Consider the following 23,632-nt stretch of genomic DNA (forward strand, 5'->3'; position numbering starts at 1 on the left):
TGGCTGCCGTGGAAACATCATCAAAGACCAATTGTACCCCGGTAATGATCTCCTACAACCTCTTCCATCAGGCAGAAGATACAGAAGGCTGAACACACGCACCACCAGGTTCAGTAACAGCTTCTTCCTGGCCATTATCAGACTGTTGAATGGACTGTAGCCTCAAATAACGTAACCTGCAATGCAACCTTTATGTCACTAAGTCTTTTTGATCAGTACGTCCTTTGCTTGCTGCGATCTGCCTGTAGAACTCGTAAACAAAGCTTTTTACTGTATTTCGGTACACATGACAATAAATCAATCAATCAATGAAGAATTTCTTCTTTCAGAGGGTAATGAATCTGTGAAGTTCTTTACAACAGAGGGCTGTGAGGTTAGGCAATAAAGTATATTCAAGGCGGAGATTTTTAATCTGTGAGGAAATAAAGGGTTATTGGGGGAAAGGCAGAAAGGAGGAGTTGAGGGTTATCAGATCTGCCATGATATTGAATGGCTGAGCAGACTTGATGGGCTGAATGTCCTACTTCTGCTCTGTTGCCTTATGGCCTCATGGAGACAAAATTCAGTGGCAGGAATCAGTGAACGATGTCTCATGCATCTAACTTTGGCCTGGAGGAAGGTTTGTTCTGGAGTTCTCCAGGTCTCATAATTGGAAACCTTGCTTTTCCTTTGATATATCCATCTTGATGCTCAGTGAACAATTTTGAAGGTTGTGAACGATACAAGTTTCTGAAGCATTGTATGCTGTGAGGAGGAAAATGTCAAACTTCAACTGAACAAAAAGTTTGTGAACTAACTTGACAAGTGATGGAGGGAGATGACTCAGTTTGGTCAGAGAAAACAAAAGTTTGGTCAGAGAAAACAAAACATGACAAACATAAAATATAAAATAATTGTTACAACTCTGAAGGAATTACAGGAACAGACGGACCAGGGTGTATTTGTGCATAAGACATTGAAGGTGGCAGACAGGTTTGAGAGAACGTTTACTAACGTGTGTGGGATTTATTAATAATGGCATCAATGAGAAGAACAAAAAGTTATTAGGAATTCAGGTACAGTTAGAATACAGCATTCAGTACGAGCTGTTGTACTTTATTCTTTAAAATTGGTGTCACATATAGACATGGTGGTTAAAAAGCAATTTGGCAGCTTGCCTTCATTGCTCAGTCCTTTGAGTGTAGGGGTTGGGAAGTCATGTTGAGATCATACAGGACATTGCTGAGGCCTCTTCTGGACTGCTGTGTCTAGTTCTGCCCTGTTATAGGAAGGAAATTATTAAACCAGAGAGGGTTAGAAAAAATTGCAAGAATGTTGCTGGGAATCGAGGGTTTGCATTGTAAAAATAGGCTGGGACATTTTTCATGGAGCATAGGAAGTTGAGGGGTGACCTTATTGAAGTTTATAAAATCGTTAATGGCATAGATAAGGTGAATAGCAAAGGTCTTTTCCTTAGAGTGGGGTTGTTCAAAACCAGGAGGCACATTTTTAAGGTGAGAGGAGAAAGATTTAAGAAGGACAATAGGGGCAACTTTTTTATACAGATAGCGGTTCGTGTGTGGAATGAACTGCAAGAAGAAGCAGTGGATACATGTACAATTACAACATTTAAATACATTTGAATATGAATAGGAGAGGTTTGGAGGGATATGGGCCAGCAGCAGACAACTCGGGACTAGTTTAGTTTGGGAATGTGGTCATGGTGCAGTAGTTGGACAGAAGTGTCTGTTTCCATGCTATATTCTCTATGATTTATCAATCTAAGGATGTGAAGGCATTGGAGAGAGTGCATGAAAGATTTATGAGAAGGTTCCCAGAGATGAGGAAAGATCAATTGGAAAAGTTAGGCCTGGTTTCATTGGAGGGGAGAAGACTGAGAGGAGATTTGCATTCAGAATCATGAAGTTTTTGGACAGAAAAATGCACCTTCTCTTGAATGCACCTAGAATGAGAGGTCATAGATTTAAAGCCATTTGAAAGAAGAAAATGTGATGTAAAAGAGTACTTTCTCACATCTGGAATGTATTGCCTAAAAGTGTGGTGGTGTCTGGCCCTGTTAAGGTATTCAGCAAGGTCCTATGAAAAGGCGCGATTCATGGTTCTGGGGAAAAGGCAGGGGGACAGAGAACTAGTATAGACACCATGGGCCGAATACCCTCCTTCAGCACTGTAACAATTCTGAGAGATTGTTTTGGTTTATGACAAGCTTCAGTCATTAATATAGCATTTACTGTAAGAATGTGAGAGTTTTAAAAAAAACATTTGCGCAGGTACGTGGATAGGAAAGGTTTAGATGGATATGTGTTAAACAAAGGCAAATGGGACTAGTTCAGTTTTAGAAACCTGGTTGGCATGGATGAGTCAGGTCTGTTTCAGTGCTGTATGATTCTATGATTCAGTGCCCACTGGCTTAACTTTTAATTTCCAGAAACCTTACTTCTCATGCACTATCCTATGGCAAAAGTGATATTTTTACTTCTTCAAATTGAGTTGGTCTCTCACATTCTTTTAACTACTTTGAGAAGCATCTGTCTCTTCAATTCTGCTATCCCTCACGTTGCACTTAGTCTCTTGTTCAACAATACTTCTTCCTCTCTATCTTCTTTACTGTCACCTATAAATGCTTGTGGAGCAGGTCAAAATCATCAGCCATAACAATAGCTCTTCTTATTGTTAAAATGCTGTGGCCTTGTTCCAAAAGGAACACTGGTTTTAACTTCTTCCATTGTTAACATCCCTCTTTTAAAACACCGATCAAGCTTCATAGCTTTATTTTACTTATCAAACACCATTCCCATTTCTTCCAGCAAATTCACAGAAGTCTGATGAAGTTTTTCTGTGCCCGTACCCTCCTAGAATTAACTCACACACATTAATCATAGCAATAGTACCCTTATGTTAATTACTTAATAATGTTCACCTGAAAGAATCAAATAAACATCTCATGCTTTCCCTACAAAAAACATTTCACACTTGAAATAACCCCACAGAGTCTGCTACCCCATCACCAAGCCACCCTTTATCACTATGTGGTGTCACTGGCCTGGCTTCCTCAGAGCCAGGTTTTAGAGTGAACAGAGCCTCTGACACTCCTATTATATCTTTCAGCCAGGGCTCCCTGATTGGCCCAGCTTAACAGCTCCAGTCGGGGAACTCATATTCTGTGAAGTCCACCTGGCTGGCCACAATACAAACATGAGAGTACTAAAACTATCTACATTTCTTTAAGCCATTGTTACATTGATCTGAGTGAATGAAGTGTTTTCTGAAAGGATACAAAGTACATTTTAACTCATTTCTCACTGAATTTAGGCATTAAGTAAATATGGTAAACTCCCCACTATTCATTCCCCTCCAAATCACTCAACACCCTGACTTTGAAATATTTCCCTATTCCTTCAGCGTCACTAGATCAAAATCCTGGAATTCCCTGCCAAGCAGAATTACAGGTCTACCTATAACACTTGGACTGCAGTGTATGGATCTATAGGGTGATTTTATATTTGCAGATACATTTTATTTTGTTCACAAAGCACACAATAAATATAGATAGTCAGTCAATGTGGCATTTTATGTGGCGGTGACTTAAAAAGAATTTGGGGATTTACGTACACATATTAATCAATTAAAACCTTCTAACTGACGAAAGATTTACCAGCATCTTAGGTTTGTTTAATACATCCGCAGCAGTGGTGTGACTCTCTGAGCTTTTATTTATAAAGTCTGATACTGCCTCTCTCGCCAACACCTGAAGAAGGGCCGAGGCTCTGAAATCCTGTGTTTAGAAAAAAAACCTGCTGGACTTTAACCTGGTGTCATGTGACTTCTGACTGTGGTCCAAGAAGACAGCTCAATGCCAGGTCCTCAAGGGCAACTAGGAATGGACAATAAATGCTGCCAGTTGGCAATGCCCACATCTTATGAGTGGATAGAATGAAATCAGGCATGTGTGGCAAATGATGTGAGCTGGCTTAATGAATCTGCCAGTTGCATGACAAATACTCTGACAGAAACCCAATACCGTACACTTGTTTTCATTCAATAAAAAGTCTTAAGTCTATATGTGAAAAGGGCAGTACAATTTATTTGCTGGGCTCTGGAAACTCCACACACGAGTGAATATATGCATATCGGAACTTGGTGTGCTGAGTTTACATGGTTTTTTTGTTTGAGGAAACTTTATGAAAAGGGTAAATTTTCTTTGAAATTTTTTCTAGCTTCGTGAGATTTCAGGATGCTTCCACACTTGAACCACCCTCTGTGGTCAGAATTTGGTCTTCATGTCTTTTTTTAAAATCTATCTCCCCTCACTTTTAAGAATATGCCCCTCCCAGTCTTGAAAACCCCCACCCTAGGGAAAAGACACCTACCATTAACCTGTCTATAACCCTCATGATTTTATAAACCTCTATAAGGTCACCTCTCAACTTCTACACTTCACTGAAAAACGTCCTAGCCCATTTAGCCTTTCTTTATAACGCCATAGCTGGCAACATCCTGGTAAATCTCTTCTGAGCCCTTATTAGCTTAAAAATATCCTTCCTATAACAGGACAACCAGAGTTCGACACAGGACTCGAGAAGAATTCTCACCAGTGTCCTCCTCATCATGACTTCCCAACTCCGACAATCAAAGCACTGGGCCATGAAAACAAGCGCACCAAATGCCTTTTTAACCACCTTGGCTAAATAGTCTTTTATTTTGCCAAGATTCAGATCTTGTGCTAATGATTTGACTGCTTGTGCCATGTAAGCACCTAATTTTGAATCAATTTCTGACTTCTCAGCCAGTACCTTCAAAGTAAAACTGATTAATTGTTGCCAAATGCTCACAGTTGCTCTATTGAGAAATGCACCAGTAAAAATAGATGTAGCCATGTTAACTTTACCATAATACAACAGAACTAAGTGTGAAAGCTTAGCCATTTAAACTATGGAAAATGCCATTATGTTATTTCATTCTTGAATTTGAAGAAATATGAACTCTGTGAATTCCTGCAAAGTGCCATAAATTGAGATGGTTTCTGGAGAGGCCAGTATCGTTTAGAAAGTTCCTTGAAATTCAGTTCCTCAGCTGAAAGGATCATATGTCCACATTTCACATTTTAAGGCTTTTATCACAGAAATGACATAAAGGAACATGGAATAATCATAGTTTTGTCGGCAACTTTCAAGTGAGTTATGGAAAAGCAAGTCCCCAATGGCTTTTAACACAATTGAAGATGTGCCATGTTGGTTATGTTATATACTGTGCATTAAATAAACACTTCATTCACTCAAAATTAATGCTAAACTATTGTCTACTCCCAATGACTTACTACCGATATCCTTTTCCAGCCAAGTTACGTTAAATCCCAAAGCTGCTTTTCACTCTGGGCATATTTTAGAAAGTACAGCCCAGGGTAGGTGAATCTTCCATCCTCTTTTAAATCCTTATGAACTTGACCTCTTCGATCTTATTATGACTTCACACCTATGTTCTGTACAGTTAACGTACATGAGGTCAACAATTCTCTGCTTCATGTTCAGGACTAGCTGTCTCTATCTCCTTCTCTCTCTCCCTCTTTCACTCTCTCTCTGTCTCTCTTTCTCTCTCTCTCCCTCTCTCCCCCTTGCACACTCTCTCTTTGTCCCTCTCTCTCTCTCTGTCTCCTTTTTTCTCTCTCTATTTCTCTCCTCATCTCTTTCAGATAGCGACTGACTAACCTGAATATCCGAAATATCTCAGAAACATTGTAATCCAAAACTATAATGGTTTGTAATGGACTGGTCTTTAAAACCAATTTCCATGGCAAAGTGAATCACAAGAGCCTTGTATCCAGATAGTATTGCTAATTAGCTATCCTGTAAGCCCCAAATCCATTTTATCAAGGAAATACACAAACAATTATGTACAATTGCATTCTGAGGAAGAGTCACCCGACCTGAAATATTAACTCTGATATTTTTCTTCACAAATGCTGCCAGACCCGCTGAGCTTTTCCAGCAACTTCTGTTTTTGCACAATTATGTACAGTTATTTATACCACCTTGCATTCAGATCATTCACCTTTGAGACTGAGATTAATAGTTTACCCAGAGCCAGTACACCTACCTTTTCATTGTCCATGGGTGAGACATCTTGCATCTTCTTCTCAGTGAGATGAGCTACGCCCCTGACCCCCACCCCAAGCACCTAGCCACCACGCTTGTTGTCAAACAAATTTCAAAGTGTGTTGCGTGAGCTCCTGCTTTCCTTCATTTTATCGTGAATCAGAGACACTTTGAAAGCATGTCAGTCTCAGAAGCTTTGTATTTGAAGTGCGGTGCCATGAGATCTTATACATCCCTAACAGCACACAGTCAGAATTCTAGCTTAATGTCTCTCTTAAAAGCTAGCCTCTCTAGCAGTACAGACCAGCCTCAGTACTGCGCTATGGCCAGCCTGATGTTTTGTGCTTATTTTCTGTAACAGGATTCCATGCTGAACTCTGGAAAGTCAGTAGTAGAAGAGAGAATTATCCAAAATGAACTGCAAACAAGGCTCCATCTATTTGATATATACTGCAATATTCCTGAGAATTGCTTCGGTTCAGTCAGTCTCTCCAACTCATTGCAGTCAAAAAAACTGAAAAACTCAGCAAGTCTTTAGTGTCCAAGGATACAACCTTCTTGAGGGAGCTTGCGCAATGACAGAATTCTGTCACCGGCTATAAGATGTTTTGGGGTGTTTCTGGCAGTGATAATGTTTGAGTGGGCTGACTATGCTCACACTGGACTATCAGACACCATACATCTTATTCAGAAAGCAGCAGGGAGATAGATGCATTAAAAGAAAAATAAATGGCAGAGGGATGCTGGAGGAACTGTAAATAAATCATTCGTTTGGAACCCTATTTACTTGGGAGGTTGTCACTTCAGTGCAAATAGCAGGAATAACAAAGATAGATGCTTGGAGCAATGGAGCAAGAACAAACTGAAAATATCCCTGCCATTTAATTAAACCATCCCATATTAAAATGTCATCACCTGACAGATGCGACTTGCGCCTTCGTTTGCCTGTCAGGCTCTTTAATGAACTGACATTGCGCCGAATAAATATGTGTGCATTTTGTACTTGTTTCACAGGAACTGGACTTTGAAAAAAAGTCAAGCTACACTCTGAAGATTGAAGTCACCAATAAAAACACCGACTTGAGGTTCCAGACGCTGGGACCCTTCGCGGACACTACCACAGTGAAGTTGGTGGTGGAGGACATGGATGAGGCCCCAGAGTTCAACTCGCCTCTCTACAAGATGTCAGTCTCTGAGGCTGCGAGCATTGGCACAGCCATCGGTACGGTGTTGGCACATGACCCCGACACAGCGAACAGCCCTGTCAGGTGAGAGTTGGCCGGCTCATTTACCCAGTGCACGGCAGCTCCACACCATTCCATGTCCTCTGCCCACTTCTTTGGCCCTCACAGAATCATACAGAAGAGGTCCCTTTGGCCCATCTGCCAGAACTGCTCTGCCACCTACAATCGACGCTAGATCAATTTAACTTTAAATCTGAGAGAGAGACACGCTTTCCTTAAGGAAAGTTATTTATGAGTGTGGGCCAATATGGAGCTCAGCCACAGATCAACTGCGAAAAAAGCCTAACCCTGCTTCGCTTCTCCTCTATCCATCTTCAATCCGCCTCCCACTCTCTCCCTATTTATTCCAGAACCCTCTCCCCATCCCCCTCTCTGATGAAGGGTCTAGGCCCGAAAGGTCAGCTTTTGTGCTCCTGAGATGCTGCTTGGCCTGCTGTGTTCATCCAGCTCCACACTTTTTAAATCCTGCTCCTATGTATTTTCCTACTGTAGACCCACTTGCCTTGAATAATTATGACACTTACAGTTTTTTTTTAACCTTTATTCATTCTTGGGATGAGGGCGTTGCTGGCCAGGCAGCGCTTATTGCCCATCCCTAATTGCCCAGAGGGCAGTTAGGAGTCAACCACATTGCTGTGAGTCTGGAAGTGCTTGTCCATGTACTTTCTAAAGGTTGTAAGTTTACCCAAATCAACCACTCACCCAGGCAGTGACTTCCATCTTCTGGGCGAAAACTTGTTCCCTCAAATTCCCTCTCAACCTCCAATCTATCACCTGAAAAACATGAATTCTGGGGAAGGGAAACTGGACCTGAAACGTTAACTCTCATTATTTTTCTTCACAGATGCTGCCAGACCTACTGAGCTTTTCGAGCAACTCCAGTTTTTGTTTCTGATTTACTGCATCCTCAGTTCTTTCGGTTTTTATTTTAAAAATATCCCCCTTTTCTTTACTCTTAAACTGAGGGGAATACCTGCTTTCTCTCCACCCTGTCCATGCCCCTCATAATATTATATACCTCTACCAGGTCACCCCGTCATCCCTCTCTGTTCCAAAGAAAATAACTTGAGCTTACCCAGCCTCTCTTCATCGCTGCACTGCTCCTTCCTGGTGAAAGAAACAAACAAAAACCAAAAGAACCGCGGATGCTGTGAACAAAAACAGAAGTTGCTGGAAAAGCTCAGCAGGTCTGGCAGCATCTGTGAAGAGAAAATCAGTGTTAATGTTACAGTTCTAGTGACCCTTCCTCAGAACTGGTAAATCTCCTCTGTACGCCTTCCACTGTAATCACCTCCTTCCAACAGTGTGGTGACCACAACTGCACACGGTAATCCAGGCATGGTCCAACCAAAGTCCTGTACAGCTCCTACATGATCTCCCTGATCTTGTACTGTGTGCTCTGACTGATTATTGTAACTTCTTAACCAGCCTGTTAACCTGTCCAGCCAGCTTCTTGGGACACGCACCCCAACATCTTTGTTCCTCTGAGCTTCCTAATGTCCCACTGTTAGTGAAGTGTGACTTCTGGCGGTGAATGTTGAAGGTGGTGGATGAGGTACCAAATGAGCAGGCTCCTCTGTCCTCGATGCCACAAAGTTCTTGGCTGTTGTTGGAGCAGCACTAATCCAAGGATTCTGACTGCTGCATTTCTACATTACAAAGATATGCGCTCTTCAGAAGTATTTCAAAAGGTGCCCAAAACTGGGAACTGAATATTCAAGGTTATTTGACACTCGTGGACGATTAGTAAAAAGGAAAAAGAAATTGCATGGGCATTTTGTGCTAATAATTAGGAAAACAAAAGGCTTGCCTTTGTGCAAGGTCCCGTCCTCATGGTGTCCCATCGCACTTTACAGAGGAATTTAGGAGCAGGCATGGGCCATTCAGCTTCCTTGGGCTTGATTCGCAATTCTGGACCATCATTGAACATCTACCTTGATATCATATCCCCACGGGATTCCCATATTCATTGATACTGTGAGGAACTTGTCATCAGCCGATCTCTGCCTTGAACTCTCTCAATGATTGAACTTGCCTGACGTCTGGGGTGGGGAATTCCAGAGAGTCAGTGAGGAAATTCCTCATCTTCTCAGCCGTAAATTGTTTGTCCCTTACTTGGAGACTGTGTCTCCTGGTACTAGATCTGTCCTCTCCCCGCCCTACCCCAAGCTGATCTGATTTCTTATTATCAGCAGAACCCCATTTTATTGTCCTCTTCACTTATCTTTCATGAGTGTCAAATAACCATGAATATTCAGTTCCCAGTTTTGGGCACCTTTTGAAATACTTCTGAAGTGCGCACATCTTTGTAATGTAGAAATGTAGCAGTCAGAATCCCTGGATTAGTGCAGCTCCTACAACAGTCAAGAACCTTGTGGCATCGAGGACAGAGGAGCCAGCTCATTTGGTACCTCATCCACCACCTTCAATATTCACTCCATCCACAGCCAGAAGTCATATGACATCAGATTATAGTCCCAACAGGTTTATTTGAAACCACAAGCTTTTGGAGAGCTGCTGCTTCATCATCTGACAAAGGAGCAGCGCTCAGAAAGTTTGTGATTTCAGTTCAACCTGTAGGTCTATAATCTGGATGATGGCTGACTTCTGACTCTGACCACCCCAGTGCAACCCCAGCACCTCCACCTCATCCGCAGTCCACGGACAGTCACACCAGTGCACTGCAGCCATTCTCCTCTGACAGCACTTTCCAAACTCACAGAAGGACCAGCGCTGCAGATTCCTGGGGAACATCACCACCTGTAAATTCCATCCCCATCCCAAGCCGGTTGATTCAGAATGCTCAAGCTGTTCCTTCACTGTCTCTGGACCAAAATTGTGGAGCTCCATTCTGAACAGCTTTGTTGGTGTATCTGCGCTGGACAGATGTCAATGATTCATGAAGGCAGATTGCTGTCACCTTCTCGATAAAGAATGGGGGTTTGCAACCACTGCAGTCCTGCAGGGACATCCGTATCCTGCCAGGAAGTAAGGGTGAAACAACAATTTTTTATTTCTGAAATAGCAGTGTCCTGATAACCTGTTGTAGCCATTCTGGATTCTCATTCATTGCACTGTTTTTTGTGAACATCACTTGCCACTGGATAGCTCAATCCTAAATGTTGTCCAGGTCTTGCTGCATGCATTAAAAGATTCAGAAAGAGGGCGGAGGGGTGTTGGACAGGCAGGAATAAAGAACAAAGAACAAAGAAAATTACAGCACAGGAACAGGCCCTTTGGCCCTCCTAGCCTGCACGGACATGCTGCCTGTCACAACTAAAACCCCCTACCCCTCCGGGGACCATATCCCTCGAATCCCATCCTATTCATGTATTTATCAAATGCCTTTTAAAAGACATTATAGTCTCTGCTTTCACTCCCTCCTCCAACAGAGAGTTCCACACACTCACCTCCCTCTCAAGTAGAAAAAGCTAGCCTCATACATCACCTTTAAACCTTTCCCCTTGTACCTTAAACCCATGGTCCCTGGTAACAGACTCTTCCACCCCGGGAAAAAGCTTCTGACTGCCCACTCTGTCCATACCCTTCATAATCTTGTAGACCTCTACCGGGTCACCCCCTCAACCTTTGTCGTTCCAGTGAGAACAACACAACTTTCTCCAACCTCTCCTCAGAGCTAATGCCCTCTATACCAGGCAACATCCTGGTAATTATTTTCTGTACCCTCTCCAAAGCCGCCACAGCCTTCTGGTAGTGTGGTGGCCAGAACGGAACACGATACTTCAAATGCAGCCTAACTAAGGTTCTATAACACTGCAACATTACCTGCCAGTTTTTAAACTCTGTGCCCCGTCCAATGAAGACAAGCATATCGTATGCCTTGTTGACTACCTTTTCACCTGCGTTGCCACTTTCAGTGACCTGTGTACCTGTACACCCAGATCCCTCTGCCTGCCAGTAATCTTGAAGGTTCTTTAAAGAAAGTGAAATTGAGAACACAATCAGAACTTGTTGAATGGCGGAGCAACCTCAAAGGGCCAAGTAATCTATGCTTGCTTTTAGGCCCTAAATTCCCAAGCGCATAACTTAGAGCAACTTGCATTTCTGTAGCTGGTCCAAGGCATTTCGTACTTGTGTTATCGAAAAATAAATCAACTGACGCTGAGGCGTGAATGAAATATTCCGTGAATGAAATATTAAGGCAGGTAACCTAAAAACTTGGCGAAACAGGTAAGATTTTAAGAGGTAATGTGAAGAAGGAGAGAGTAAGGTAGAAAGGCAAAGAAGGCAAAAGAGAGGTGCCTTCAACTGCTTGAGTCTCTTTTAATTCCAATTCCAATTCTTAGGACTCAAGCAGTTGAAGGCAAAGTGCAACATGAAAATCAGCATTGTGCAAGAGGCTGGAATTGCAAGAGCTCAGAGATCTGAAAATGCTCAGATACCTTAGTGTGAGCAACTCTGCTGCCTACTCAGCACCATGTGAAAACTATGACAGGATTGTGATTTCATGTGAATGGCATGGGCCACACCTAGGTGTCAAGTTAGCGACCCTGCCTGCCTCACCTTGATGAATAGTGCTGAGTTGGGCAACAGGAAGACTCACTGCAGAGTCTGATTGCAAACTGTGAAGTACAGGAGCACTCATGTGACCTGGGCTTGTGCGTGCAGTGGGTGATCTAACTTTGAGCTTCGAGGTGCTCAGAAAATGACCAGCAGCATGCAAAAGTTCAGTTAACACTTGTTCAAAACGTAAGCACCTGCACCTGCATTCGCTGGTGCACCCGGATACTCCTGGAGTCTCTCGGATTTGAAGATAGCTCTCTAGGAAGCTTCCGTGAGCCACTCAGAAAGATTAATTGATTCTTTCACGGAGGAAGGGCACCACTAGCAAGGTTAGCATTTGTTGCCAATCTCTAATTGCTCCTCTACGCAGTTGTCTGCTAAGGCCATTTCAGAAGGCAGTTAAAAGTTGAACACTTTTCTGATGAATAGAGCACTGACAGCCAGGTTTCTGGAACTGTGACTGGCTTTATTGTAATGACAGCTGTGTCCGGTTCCAGATGATCGATTGAAACAGGGAAATGTCCAGTCTGAGGCACAGGTAGACATTTCGATGGCCATCACTGAGGCATCTGGATGATATGTTGCCTCCCTTGTTCCCCATCAAAGATGTCTTGGAGATGGCGCAGGAATATTCCGAAAGGGGAGAGTGACCAGCAGGAGGCTGTTGTGTGTGTTGGTACCAAGCATGTAGGTGGAGAAAGGGATGAGGCTCTGCAGAGAGAATACTGGAAATTAGGCAGGAGGTGAAAAAGCAGGTCTTTGAGCGTAGTAATATCTGGTCTACTACCGCACCACATGCTGGTGAGGGTAGGAATAGGAGGATAGAGCAGGTGAATCCATGGCTGAGGAGCTGGTGCAGGGGCAGGGATTCATATTTTTGGATCATTAAAATCTCTTCAGGGCTATAAATGATCTGTAAAGGAGGGACAGGTTCCATCTGATTTGGAAAAGGATCAAAGTCCTTGTGGGAAGATTTGCTAGCGTTACTCAGTAGACTTTAAACTAGTAAAGGGAGGAGTGGGTGGTTGGGTGGGAGAACCAAGGCAGTAGTGAGAAAAACAAGAAAGCTGAGGCTGGTACAGTAGATAACGGAGCAAGTCAAGTAGTTAAGGCAGACAAGGGCTTGTCAGAGAACAAGTAGGACTGATAAACTGCATTTTCACCAATGGAAAAGGCAGATGAACTCAGGGCATGGTTGGGAACATGGGACTGGGATATCATAGGCATTACAGAACATAATAGAGATGGACAGGGCTCCCAGCTTAATCTTCCAGGGTATAAATGCTACAGGAACGTTAGAAAGGGAAGCAAGAGAGGAGGGGGTGTGGTGTTTATGGTCTGGAATAACATTACAGCTATACTTATGGAGGACATTCCTGGGAATACGTCCAGTAAAGTTATCTGGGTGGAACTGAGAAATAATAAAAGGGTGATCACCTTGTTGGGATTATACTACAGACCTCCCAATAGTCAGCAGGAAATTGATATCGATAAGAACAATAGAGTTATAATGGAAAGGGATTTTAACTTTCCAAACAGACTGGGACAGCCATTGTGTTTAAGGGCTTGGATGTGGAAGAATTTGTTAAGTGTGCACAAGAAAACTTGCTTATCTAATAAGTGGGTATACTAGAGAAGGGGCAATATGTTTGGAAATAAGGCATAGCAAGTGACTGAGGTGTCAGCGAGGAGCACTTTGGGGCAAGTCATCATAATTCTATTAGTTTTAAAATACACATAGAAAAGGGTAGAACTAATCAAAAAGTTAAAATTCTAAATTGAAGTAAGGCCAATTTTGACAGTATTAGACAGGAAGTTTCAAGAGTTGATTGGGGGAGGCTATTCACAGCTAAAGGAACAATGGGAGACCATTTGACATAGCAAGAGTTTAGAGACAGTATGCTCCTGTTAGTGTGAAGGGCAAGGTTGGTGGGTGTAGGAAATGCTGGATGAATGGAGAAATTGAAGCTTTAGTCAAGAGAAAGGTCTATATCAGGTATATATTCAAGTGAATCACTAGAGGAGTATAGGGCAGTAGGCGTATACTTAAGAGGGAAATCAGGAGAACAAAAAGGGGACAGGAGATAGCATTGGCAAATAGAGTTAAGGAGAATCCAAAGGGATTCTGAAAGTATCTTAAAGGGCAAGAGAATAATGAGGGAGAGAATATAACCCCTTAAAGATCAATGTGGTCATCCATGTGTGGAATTACAGGAGCTGTGTGTCAGTATTTACTGTGGAAAAGGATGTGGAACCTAGCTTACATGGAGAAACAAATAGTGATATCTTGTAAAGAGTTCATTTCACTGAAGAGGCAGTGCTGGAGGTCTTAAAATGTATAAAGGTAGATAAATCCCCAGGACCTGATCAGATGTTTCCAAGATGCTGTGGGAAATTAAAGAAGTGGTTGCTGGACCCATGCTGAGATATTTGTATCATTGACGGCCATAGGTGAGGTGCTGGAAGACTGAAGGGTCGTTAATGTGGTGCTATCAGCCAAATTTCTGCCCGATCAATTGAGGTATGGGTAGTAAGTTTGCAGATGACACCAAAAGAGGTAGTGTAGAGGCCAATGAAGAAGATTATCTCTGAGTACAGTGGTGTCTTGATCGGATGGGCCAATGGACTGAGGAGTGGCAGATGGAACTTAATTTAGATAAGTGCAAGGTGTTGCATTTTGGTGAAGCAAACCATGGCAGGGCTTACACAGTTCATGGTAGGGCCCTGGGAAGTGTTGCCAAACAAAAAGAATTAGAGCTGCTGGTGCAAAGTTCCTTGAAAGTGGAGGCACGGTTAGCATTTGGCACACTTGCCTTCACTGGTCACAACATTGAATACAGGAGTTGGGAGGTCATTTTGCAGCTATAACGGACACTGGTTAAGCCACTTTTAGAATACTGTGTATAATTCTGATCACTCTTTAGGAAAGATGTTGTTAAACTTGAGAGCATGCGCAAAAGATTGACAAGGATGTTGCCTAAATTGGAGGGATTGAGTTCTAGGGACAGACTGAATAGGCTGGGGCTATTTTCCCTGGAATGTTGGAGGCTGAGGGCTGACCTTATAGAGCTTACCATGAGGTGCATGAATAGAGTGAATAGCCAAGGTATTTTACATAGGGTAGTGTAGTCTAATACTAGAGGTCATAGGTTTAAGGTCAGAGGGGAAAGATTGAAAAAGGACCTGAGGGGTAACTTTTTGATGCAGAGGATAGTGAGCTAGCTGGAATGAACTGCCAGAGGAAGTGGTGGAGGCAGGTACAATTCCAACATTTAAAAGACATCTGTATGGGTATACGAATAGGAAGAGTTCAAAGGAAAATGGCCAAATGCTGGCAAATGGGAATAGATTAATTTAGGACATCTGGTTGGCATGGACAAGTTGGATTGAAGTTTCTGTGCTGTATGATTCTATGACTCTGTTGTGGGCCTGGAGTCCCATGCAGGCCAGACCATGGAAGGACAGCAGATTTCCTTCCCTGATGGACATTTTTCAGGGATAGTCACCATCACTGAGACTCACTTTATATACGAGATGTTATTCATTGAATTTAAATCCCACCAGTGACAGGAGTAGGCTGTTTGGCTCTTGAACCTGTTCCGCCACTCAGCAGGATCACAATTGATCCAACATTCCTCGCGTCCACTTTCTTGCCTTTTAACCTTAACCCTTGATTCCCCTACTAATAAAAACTATTCATTTCAGCCTTAAATATAAACAACGATTCTGTCCCCATAGTTCTGTGTCGCAAGGAGCTCCAAAGATGCGTAATTGCCTAACCCCCAAGAGAAGAACTTCATTCACATCTCAGTTCTAAAATGTGCCTCTTAATTCTAAGACTATACCTTCTAGTCCTGGACTCTCCCATGGAGGGGAAACATCCTCTCAGGATTTACCTTGCTAAGCCCCTTAGGAATCCTCCTTGTTTCAATGAGATCACCTCTCCGTCTTTTAAACTTCAGTGAGTAGAGTCCCAACCTGTTTAGCCTTTGCTCATAAGACAGTCCCTCCATTACCAGGGTGATGAGCCTGGTTCTCTGGATTACACATCCAGTGATATTGCTGCAGTTCTATTGCAACAGTTTTAAGATTAAGAGATAATGGGAACTGCAGATGCTGGAGAATCCAAGATAATAAAGTGTGAAGCTGGATGAACACAGCAGGCCAAGCAGCATCTCAGGAGCACAAAAGCTGATGTTTCGGGCCTAGACCCTTCATCTAGGCCCGAAACGTCAGCTTTTGTGCTCCTGAGATGCTGCTTGGCCTGCTGTGTTCATCCAGCTTCACGCTTTATTGTCTTAGTTTTAAGATTAAATTATGTTTTTGTTTTCATTCTTTACTAACATTTCAACTTAATTCAGAAGTAATCAGTGGAAATGGAGAATAGAGGCAATTTGGTGAACAGTGAGGATTAATCCAATTCCGTGACAAAGGTGTTGCTGAATTCCAAAAGGTGTAGGAACTTGTGTTCCCAAGGAATGAAGCATTGGCAGGAAGTTGATGATGGAATGCAGTTAGGTTCTGAAATCTCCAGGAATATGTCCAATTAGATATCAACTAGATTTGGCAACTCTGTCTATTCAAGGCTCGCTATCCATTCTACTTACTGTGTGTTTCTTGCCATGTCCTGTTTCTGCAGACAGAACTTGTAAATGGCTTTATTGAATGATTTGAAATGATTGAGGGATGCTAAACTCTCACTTTTAACTTTCTGTCCAGATATTCCATAGATCGCAACACTGACCTGGAGAGATATTTTAACATTGACGCCACTACTGGAGTCATTACAATCGCAAAATCACTGGACAGAGAGACAAACGAAGAGCACAACATCACCGTTTTGGCTATGGAGAGCCGTAAGTGGTTTCCAATAGACATACTGTAAAGATTTGCATTTATATAGCTCCTTTCACAACCCCAGGATGGCTCATTGTGTTCTACAGTCAATGAAACAACAATATTGTTGTAAAGTAGAAAACATAGCAGCTAATGAACAACAGACTCCCACACAGAGTATTGAAATAAACAAACATGTAAACTGAATTTAGTGATATTGCTTGAGGGATAAATGTTAGCCAGGCCACCCATTGCCTATTCATCATCCCCACTCATCCATGAAAATATGTGTCATCTTTTACAGCCACCTGAAATAGCAGGTTGAGCTACCATTGTATATCTCATCCTAAAAAAAGACTTCCCCTCTGACAGTGCAGTGCTCATTCAGTACTGCATGAAATGTTTCAGCCTAGAATTCCTACTCGAGTCTCTGAGATTGAAATTGTACCTCCAATCATCTGAAAATTTGCCAGTTCATTAATGAAAATGGCGTTCTGTTCTCACTATGTAATGAACTATAAAGGCAACTTTGTTTTGCGAATTGAAAAATGCAAAACTGAAATGACAGCAAAATGGTACAAATGGTATACAATTAAAGGAAAAGAAATCTGATGATGCAAATACATTCTCAATGCAATGTCACTTTTTTGTGTGTTTAATGGTGTTCTTGACACAGCCCATATCCATATACATTCTGGGGATATGGAGCCTTCCAGTTAAGTTAGAGTCCAAAGCGCAATAAGAATGAGGTAAAATAAGACAAGACATTCCTCATTTTGCAAATTTTTGTTTCTTCTTTTCATGGTTGTAGTTGGATTTCTGTGTTGTAGCCTGCTCCTGGCCCATTTCCCTGGACTGGCTGTTGATCTAGTTGTGTGTTTGGTGAGCTGCAGACTGGATTCTCACAACCTTATCCACTTTGGCACCACGAGAGGTGGGAGATTGCCTTAGAGGAACTGAAAAGCCTCAGGAGACTTTCCTGTGCTGGTTGTAGCCGAATGTTCTCATTCAGTACTTCCAGGCTCTTGTACCAATGTGTTCAAGTCCCACTGTTATTCCAGAGTTCTGGAATATTCACCAGTCCAGCGCTGCCATAGTATTGTCTGTAGCTGCAATTGTAAGTTTTCTATGCCTCTGTGGTGCACTGGGAAACAAAGTTAAAGGTCTAGTTGGTGACTGGCTTGATCTTCAGACAAGGGCCTTGTGTTACAGTGTCACTGTCCCGATCTCTGAGCCAAGAAGGTCTGGGTTTAAGACTCTACCTGGCCCCAAGGTGTGTCTAACACACTCACCTGTCTGACCAGGTTACCCAAAATGACAAAAATAAACAACTTCAACCAATCTGAGCAAAATGGTTCCAGTTCAGAAATTCTGGTGAGAAATTGATTCATTTCCTTCAGTGTTGGCAGAGTTTTTAGATTTGAAATAATTGGTCATTATTTTAACCTCTATTTTATTTACACCCAAATACTGTGCCAAATTGCTATGTAATGCACAAAGGAAAATGGTTTGTGTTCATGTTTTCAAGCTGAAGTCATTATTTTTCCTCAGACAACGGAAGAAAAAATATTTAGACGGTGGCAGAACTAAAGAACGTGTTCAGGAGCAAAAAATGGAAGTTACTGGAAAAGTTCAGCAGGTATGGCAGCATCTATGAAGAAAATAATCAGAGTTAACTTTTCGGGTCCGATGACTCTTCCTCAGAGTCTGAAATGTTAACTCTGATCCTTTTTCTTCACAGATGCTGTCAGACCTGCTGAGCTATTGTAGCAGCTTCTGCTTTTGTTCCTGATTTACAGCATGTGCAGTTTCTTCAGTTTTTGAGAACATATCCATTTCAGTCTGAGAGGCCCATAGTCTACTCCTACTGCACCACTCTGAGTTTTTGTTTATGCATGGATCCAGGTTAGATTTTAGACTGACTGAAACAAAATCTGAAAGGGGCTGGGAGAGGAGGGTAATGTTGCCCCTGGTTTTATACACCTTGGTGATATTTGAAGTTTCGGGAGACAAATATTGGCTCTTTTCAGAGGATAATTAAGAGTCACCCATATTGATGGGGGTCTGGTGTCACATGGGCACCAAACCTAAAGAAAATTACAAAATTGAACAATAAAGGACCAAGAGTAAGACCCTTTGACTACTGGAATCTGAGGCACCATTCATTGGGGGTATGGCCCACCTACCTTTGATATCATTGTATCCCCTGTGTAAGAAGAATCTATTCGCTAATGAAAATATTCCACCACCTCTGAAGCAGAGTTCTAAGGTCACACAACCCTCTGAAAGAAAACAATTCTTATCATTTCTTTCCATAGAAAAAGGCTGTATTACATTGTGCCCATGTCCTGCCTTTTCCCTGAATCTTAGTGCGCCATTATCACCCAAAAAAAAACAGTTGTAAAGAAGTTGTAGAGCTGGATGAACACAGCAAGCCAAGTAGCATCAGGGGAGCAGGAAAGCTGACATTTCAAGTCTAGACCCTCCTTCAGAAATAGGGGAAGGAAGGGATTTCTGAATTAAATAGGGAGAGAAGGGGAGGCAGATAGAAGATGGATAAAGTAGAACATAGGTAGAGAGGAGACAGACAGGTCAAAAAGCCAGTAAAGGTGAGTGTAGATGGGGAGCTAGAGGGGTATAGGTTAGTCCAGTGAGGATGGACAGGTCAAGGGGCAGGATGAGACTGGTAGGTAGGAGATGGGAGTGTAGCTTGAGATGGGAGGTGGGATAGATAGGATGAAGGACAGGTTAGGGAGGCAGGGACAAGCTGGGCTGGTTTTGGGATGCAGTGGGGGAAGGGGAGATTTTGAAGCTGGTGAAGTCCATATTGATACCATTGGGCTGCAGGGTTCCCAAGTGGATTATGAGTTGCTGTTCCTGCAACTACGGGTGGCATCGTTGTGGCACTGCAGGAGGCCCATGATGAACATGTCGTCTGAGGAGTGAGAGGCGGAGTTGAAATGGTTCGCCACTGGGAGGTGCAGTTGTTTATTGCGAACCAAGCGGAGGTGTTCTGCAAAGCGGTCCCCAAGCCTCCGCTTGGTTTCCCTGATACAGAGGAGGCCACAATGGGAACTGCGGATGCAGCATACCACACTAGCAGATGTGCAGGTGAACCAGCATTCTGGAATACCGTGTGCAATTCTGGTTACCCTGTTATAGGAATGATAATATCAAGTTGGAGAGGGTTTAGAAGAGATTTACCAGGTTGTTGCTGGGAATAGAAGGTTTGAGTTATAAAGAGAGGCTGGATAGACTGGGACTTTTTTCACTGGAATGTGGGAGGTTGAGGGGTATAAAGGTTTATAAAGTCATGACAGGCATAGATAGGGTGAATGGCAGATGTCTTTTCCCTAGGGTGGGGGATTCCAAGACTAGGGGGCACATTTTTAAGGTGAGAAGATAAAAATTTAAAAATACTTGAGGGACATTTGTTTCACACAGCGAGTAGTTTGTGCATGGAATGAACTTACAGAGGGAGTGTTGGGTGCAGACACAGTTGCAACGTTAAAAGGCATTATATAAGGATGTGAATAAGAAAATGTTTAGAAGGATATGGGCCAACCACAGGCAGGTGGGGCTACTTTAGTTTGGGATTATGGTTGGCCTGGACTGGTTGGACCAAAGGGTTTGTTTCTGTGCTGTATGACTCTCTGACTATATTTCCCCACCTTTCCTTGTAGCTGCCATGTTGATGCTCCCATCAACTAAGCTACTGATGGAAATTTGATAAACCTGAGGCCCTAGCGTAGACCCTTATGGAACTCCCATCATCACATCCTGCCAGTCAGATAAAGACCAATTTACACAAACTCCTTGTCTTCTGTTGGACAGTTAGTCTTCTCTCCATGCTAATAAGTTGCTCTCAATGCCATGTACTTCTAATTTGCACAGTTGCCTTTATGTAGCACCTTCTGGAAATCCGAATGCAGTACGTCTGCAGACTCCTAATTATCCACAGCATGTCATGCTTTCAAATAACTCTTAAAATTTTCTTCCAAACAAAAAAATGCTAAAGCTTTAAAATAACCATGAGATTTTCTAATTTCCAAGCCATACCTCTTTCATGTTCTTCCCTACAACAGACACCAAGCTATCACAGAATTATTAGCCAGTGCAGAAAAAGACATTTGGCCTTTCATACCTCTACCAATCACGTAGCGCCCATCTTCTGCCTTTTCCCCATTTCCCTACTCACCATTACTATCCCAAAAAACAATCCAAACCATCCAATGCCCTCCTGAATGCCTCAAATGAACAGTGCATTCCATAGCCTGACAACTCGCTGTGTGAGAACGATTTATGGATCCCACCCATTATTTCCTGTTTGGTTTCCAACCTTCCCTTCTCAGATATAAAAGTTGTATTTGCTACTTTTGGATGAAACCTGTCTACAGCCGAGCAAAAGCATATCTTACCTTATCACTGATATTACAAGGTATAGAGCTGGATGAACACAGAAGGCCAAGCAGCATCAGAGGAGCAGGAAAGTTGATGTTTTGGGCCTGGACCCTTCTTCAGAAACCCTCTTACGTTATCACCCATGGCTTCAGCCTGGGATGAAGTCCATTCGCTCCCAGAACCTTCTTAGCCCACAGGTCCATCAGAAGTACCACGTCCCTTGTGATTGTAATTTCACCAAGTCTGTCTTTCCTTTCCATTTCCTGAGTTATAGCTATGATTACAAACGTTCGCATATCCTCAATAGTGAAGGTAGAAGCAGCATATTTGTTTAATTCAAGATGACATACGGCATGCTTTCATTCATCAGACAAGGTATTGAGTACAAGAGTTGGCAGGTCATGTTACAGTTGTATAAGACGTTGATTCGATCACATTTGAAATACTGCGTACAGTTCTGGTCGCCACATTATCAAAAGGATGTGATGAAGGGTCTCGACCCGAAACATCAGCTTTCCTGCTCCTCTGATGCTGCTTGGCCAGCTGTGTTCATCCAGCTGTATGTTTTGTTATACCAAAAGGATGTGAATGCTTCGGAGAGGGTGCGGAGGAGGCTCAACAGGATGTTGTCTGGTATGGAGGGAGCTAGCTATGAAGAGAGGTTGAGTAGATTAGAATTATTTACATTAGAGAGATGGAGGTTGAGGGGGACCTGATTGAGATCTACAACATCATGAGCAGTATAGACAGGGTGCGTAGCTTTTTCCCAGAGTGGGGGACTCAATTACTAGGGGTCACGATTTCAGGGTGAGAGGGGAAACGTTTAAGGGAGATATGCATGGAAAGTTCTTTACGCAGAGGGTGGTGGGCTGCCTGGAACGCGTTGCCAGCGGAGGTGGTAGAGGCGGGTGTGATGGTGTCATTTAAGATATATCTAGACATATACATAAATGGACAAGGAGCAGAGGGATACACATCCTTGGAAAATAGGTGATAGGTTTAGATAGATGATCTGGATAGGTGCAGGCTTGGAGGGCTGAAGGGCCTGCTCCTGTGCTGTAATATTCTTTGTTCTTTGTTCACCCACAAGCTTTCCCCTTATCATCTATAATTGACTCCCCATTCACGCCGCTAGAGGACCAACACTCTGTCTATTCATTTCCTTTCCAGGTGCCTCTGGAAACTTCTGCTATCCATTTTTACATTTCTGGCATACTTTAATTTCTTTCTCCTGATTAATCTATGTCATTCTTTGCAGCTTTTTTAAACTTCTGACCAATCATCCGACCTTTCACACATGTTTGCACAAATATATGTTTTTTCCATAAATTTGATGGTCTCCTTAACTCCTTTAGTTAAACACTAGAGATGGTTCTCCCTTTAGAATTTGTCTTCAGAGTAAGAATACACTTACTAGTACTGATAAATGCTAGCGTGTGCCTATCTGTCCCCAACACACATTGCCTGTTCACTCCAGCAAGCTCAGATTTCATGCCCGATAGTTGCCTTTATTTAAGTTCAAAATACTTCTCTTAGACTTATTCTTCCATTCAAACTGAATGTAAAATTCTATCGTTTTGTTTTCTGCTGCTTGGGGGTGCCTTAACTCTGAGCTCATTAAATAATCCTATCATACTAACTCATCACAAGTGCATTCTTAGCCCATCTGATCGAACACCAATCTGATATTTCAACTTTATGTGGAAATTAAGGCCTCCCATGATCATTGTTGACCCTTCATCATAATTACTCAATATTTCTATTCTACTTTCTGATTACTGTTAAATGACCTATAGTTGAAAACCACTGATTATTCCTGTTTGTTATCTGCCCCCAAACTGACTCTAACCCTGATCTCCTGAACTGAAATCATCTCTACCTATTGCACAATGCCATCCCTGATTGACAATGCTACCCCTCCACCTTTACAGCTTCTACTTTCTCTAATGTCACATTTCCCTCAATATTCAGGGCTTAATCCTTATCATCCCAAAGTCATAGCCTGTAATGACTCACAAATCCTGTTTACTTCAATAAGCACAATCAAGTTGTTGACGTTGATATGAATGTTGTTTGCATTTGGATACAGACCCTTTGGTTTTCTCTTTTCGTCATTTTTGTAAAATCGGCTTTTGATCGTTGGTGCATTCTATGGTTTTTTTTTAATCTGTCCTTTCCTGTCATTCTCTGACCCTTAATTTTCATATTTCTATTTTTCTCTCCTACCTTATCTTTATATTTTAACAAACCATATTTTCCCTCTGCCCCCATCATTTAGCCTAAAGCCTTCTCTATATTCCCAGCTATGCAGTTCACAAGAACACAGCTCCAACCATGGCTCAGTGAAAGACTGGCCCAATGGTACAGCCCCACCTGAGTTTCCCCAGTACTGGGTGCCCCACAAACTGGAACTCACTTTACTCTCAACAGTCTTTACTCTATAACAAAAACAGAGTTGCTGGAAAAGTTCAGCAGGTCCGGCAGCATCTGTGAAGGACAAACCAGAGTTAACGTTTCGGGTCTGGTGAGGAAGGG

At 42.5% G+C, this 23,632-nt stretch overlaps 1 protein-coding gene across 5 annotated transcripts in view; it reads left to right on the plus strand.

Moving 5' to 3' along the window:
• cdh7a (cadherin 7a) overlaps positions 1 to 23,632 on the plus strand; it is a 146,367-nt gene that overhangs the window by 93,471 nt on the left and 29,264 nt on the right. For all 5 annotated transcript variants that reach the window (XM_048529269.1, XM_048529270.1, XM_048529268.1 and 2 more), the window contains 2 exons: positions 7,107 to 7,360; positions 16,580 to 16,716. In XM_048529269.1, the coding sequence (XP_048385226.1) occupies positions 7,107 to 7,360; positions 16,580 to 16,716 (391 nt within the window). The remainder of the gene's footprint in view (positions 1 to 7,106; positions 7,361 to 16,579; positions 16,717 to 23,632) is intronic.

The sequence above is a fragment of the Stegostoma tigrinum genome, chromosome 5 (assembly GCF_030684315.1).
Source record: "Stegostoma tigrinum isolate sSteTig4 chromosome 5, sSteTig4.hap1, whole genome shotgun sequence".
Lineage (NCBI taxonomy): Eukaryota > Metazoa > Chordata > Chondrichthyes > Orectolobiformes > Stegostomatidae > Stegostoma > Stegostoma tigrinum.